General features: G+C 36.5%; 1 protein-coding gene across 1 annotated transcript; it reads right to left on the bottom strand.

The window, feature by feature from the left end:
• Positions 1-839: 839 nt before the first annotated feature.
• LOC122407676 (uncharacterized) lies at positions 840-3,020 on the bottom strand. Its single transcript, XM_043414033.1, has 7 exons — positions 2,206-3,020; positions 1,919-2,109; positions 1,797-1,829; positions 1,687-1,719; positions 1,460-1,610; positions 1,170-1,332; positions 840-1,099 (listed from the first exon to the last, which is right to left on the bottom strand). The coding sequence occupies exons 1-7, from the start codon at positions 2,353-2,355 to the stop codon at positions 945-947; spliced, it is 876 nt and encodes a 291-aa protein (XP_043269968.1). The 5' UTR covers positions 2,356-3,020; the 3' UTR covers positions 840-944.
• Positions 3,021-3,546: the final 526 nt, after the last annotated feature.

Raw genomic sequence — 3,546 nt, 5'->3', positions numbered from 1 at the left:
TTTGCATTTGCGCTTTTTACAATGATTTTTTACATATCAATACTATAGTAATTTAGCCAGATAAGTTGAAAAAATGTATTTACAATTCCGAATTAATAACTCTGACATTAATTTTGAGGTGATCTATCACTTGAGTGAGTGCGAGAGAGATAGCTGCAAAATGACGTTTTACTCGGACATCGTTGTTTTTTCGAGAAAAATAAAAGTTACATCTTGTTCTCTGATAAAATGAGAATAGCGTGTAACTCATATTTTCTTTCAAATATCAACCCTCTCAGAACAAAACGTGCAGCAGGATTTTTATCGACTGAACAACTGAAAAAGATCACGTTGAGTGATGATTCTTTAATTAGGGAAGTAAAAGTCGATCTAATGTATTAAACACCCACAAAATACGACCCTTCGAGCATGATCTATCTTAAGGTCTATCTTAAGGATCTATCTATTCTTTCGCAGGACCGTATTTTTTGATATCGCAAACTAGAGCACTCGAAATTTAAATTCATTTTTAACCTCTGAGAAGTCGCTGTTGAATGGGAAAAGTTTCGACTTCTGCCATTTTTTCAACTTTTATCATTAATATCTCTTTTAAAAATTCGGTAACCCTTTATTTTTATCATCGCTATGGATTCCTTACATTTTTTTTTCTATCTGTGAGACAGTTTGTATCAGGAATTTTAGAGATATTTAGTGTACGAATTATTGAAATAGAAATGTGATGATGATGGAATCTCCGTAAGCTCCCGTATAAATTTTATAATTTTTGAAATTTTAATTTTTCATTGAATGTTTGATAACCTGACCTGAAATTTCACCAATCTATTCGCATGCACTTGTATACTCTAATAAATTAAAATCAATTTTTTACAGAGGGTTCGGGTTCGTGAAAGGACTTTAATTACAAAAAAAACTTAAACATATTAATTTAAAAAACAATGAGTAAATTAAATTGCAAGCTCTGGCTGCTGGTGGTCGGTTTTATCGTTCCCGACGGTTCTGCGGTGCCGTTGCTTTGAAGCCCTCAGCGCCGCAGTTAACGCGTCAATGAAGGTGCGCCGAGACGGCCGATCATCGGGCGGTATGTTTTTACATACGGCAACTGCAGATAAAAAATTTCTTTGCAGCGTGCTCAACGATTATATTCATAAAATGTTCGATCGAATACTTACCGTACATTGCTTTATACAAAGCCGTGCCCTCCAATCGGCACGAGTTCCGCGCACCCCCCTGGACGGTTACAACCGTCGAGAACTCGTCAGATATTGCTTCTTTAATTATAAGGTGAGCCCTCTCATGTATCGAGCCAGAGCTCAGGCTGCCTAAATACTGAATCTGCAACAATAAAATAAATCGAGAGGTAGATTATAATAACTTTGAAGTTTTTTTAATATCACAATTTCCGTATGTTATTGTTGAGAAAATATTTATATTGTTGAATTAGTTTACTATTGATACTCACTATTTGGTCTTTGTTTTCTTTCGTGAACCCCTCCAACGCCTCGAGCTCTCGAACTCCGCGGACCGGAAGGCACCGCGGTTTTTGTGGATACTCGACGATGTTCCGGCTGCGTTGGAGGTGTTCATATTTCTCGAACCGTCCTTCTAGCGCTCTGAAAACGTTATTATTATTAGTAAGATTATCGTTTTACTCAAACCTCATTTGCCATATTATGCCAAAATACACACGTGATTTTGTTCATTACGGTGCGCTCCATATTGCTGGAACAAAAACGAACAAAAAAATATTCATAAATTAATAAAATTTTTTATGAATTCATCAATTATCACAATCGTACCTTATCTGCTTTGATAGATCTCGGTGTATGGCCCTATAAACCGGAGAAAGGTAGTTTTAATACAACTACTACATTTGAATCCTCCCTTCTCTTCTCTGATCAGAAATGGTTTTTATACTTACTCCATCCTTGACAGAATGATGTCTGTGTCTAAATGACGGGAGGGCTGCCGAAACTCTACATTTCTGTCAAGCGGGCGTTGGTAGCCGTTGTCATTATATCGTTGAGGATAGCCTCGGTCATAATTCAAATTTGTCAATCGGGGCTCGCGGTGAGCCCCGAAGTCCGTGTCATCTTGGTCATCATATCGGCGCTGTAAAAACAATAATGCAACACTCATTTGTTTGGGTTTGTTCGTTACGGCACCTTTCAGATTGTACTCATAATCAGAGAATCGTGTTACTCGTACCAGAGTTTCGTCATCATTTGTTTCACGAGTTTTTTCATTGGGACGATGCCCTGAGTCCGTTGCGAAATCCTCGCATCCCTCCGTCGGATTTAGTGGATTAGTTCCACCCAGTCTCGGGCAACTTGATATTGCCGCGGCCACTCTGCTCATGGACTCATCGACGCTTTCATATAAACCAGTGAATAGCCGACCATCTTTATCCGAACTCTCATCGGTTGTTGGAGGGTAGTCCTCACCGACGAGAAATTGAGATAAGCGTGACGATGGTCGGCAAATTCGTTTGTTCTGGTTTTCTATATGCTGTGGAACAATAATAAGCGAGTATATTCTTCAACTCCGTCATTATCGTATTGGAAAAAGCTACTCTATACTGAACTCGTTCTACTCAAACCGTACATCTTGTCCGCGTTTTGCCATGTTTTGTAAATTCTGAGTCCTTCAACCTAAAAAAAAAAAAAAATTCAAAATTTTGGGTCACAGTAGAGAGTCACAAATTTCTTTGTTTTCCCCAAGAACGTCCATCCATCGTTTCAGTATTATAAAATATGACGCTTGTCCAAATTTCAATCATTCAAAAAATTTTTTGAGGTCACTCATCGTGATTTTCTTTCTCTAACTTTAATAATCCGGGAAACACATCACTGGCGTCATTTCAATTTTGCTACTCACGAACGGGGAAATGTACAATAATTTCAACGACAGGTTGTTATAGGAAAGCGAATAGTATATAAGAAAGATCTCCTATTATTTTGTGATAAATCTGTTCTTTTGAAAATTATTCTCAGACAAAGTTGAGCCTACAGTAGATTTTTTATTTCCACTTTTCCAGCGAAACTGCTACATTTATCATCGAAAATCGCAATATTCTCTTTGAACCGCATGTTATTTTAATTATAATTATCTCGTGGAAAAATTTAGATTGTCATAGATTTAAAATTTACTCCTTCTCAGACCCCTTTTTTGAGGAGAAAATGGCTACATTCATCGATTACATCGTTATGGAAATGGATTTGGAGATACTTTGTAATGTTTATTGTTGATGGAGATCCTGAAATACGTTAGCGCAATCATTTGAGTATTTTTATCGATTTTTGGCATTTCAAAAATACGTTGTTTCAGAAAAAAGAAAAAAATTCTTATAGACTTTTGGATTCCTATTACCAGAAAATTTTCAAATATGGATAGGTAAAAATTTGCGCTTGTCATTAAATGCGCGAAACGAAAATTTTGGACACGCAATTGTAAGTACACAATTTTAATTGACCAACAAAAAAAATTACTAAAAACCTCATAGAGTAGGTTTTTAAGGAAGCTCTTTCAGAATCTGACATTTATTTTGTA

The sequence above is a fragment of the Venturia canescens genome, chromosome 3, assembly GCF_019457755.1.
Source record: "Venturia canescens isolate UGA chromosome 3, ASM1945775v1, whole genome shotgun sequence".
NCBI classification, from domain to species: domain Eukaryota; kingdom Metazoa; phylum Arthropoda; class Insecta; order Hymenoptera; family Ichneumonidae; genus Venturia; species Venturia canescens.
Note: the sequence above shows the minus strand (reverse complement) of the source record. Positions and strands in the feature narration are given on the sequence as shown.

Coding starts and splice junctions, on each gene's coding strand:
- LOC122407676 (XM_043414033.1), bottom strand. CDS start 2,355: ATGAGCAGAGTGGCCGCGGCAATATCAAGTTGCCCGAGACTGGGTGGA. Junction 1,611..1,686: donor ACCGTAATGAACAAAATCAC/GTGTGTATTTTG, acceptor TAACGTTTTCAG/AGCGCTAGAAGGACGGTTCG. Junction 1,100..1,169: donor TTTGTATAAAGCAATGTACG/GTAAGTATTCGA, acceptor TTTTATCTGCAG/TTGCCGTATGTAAAAACATA.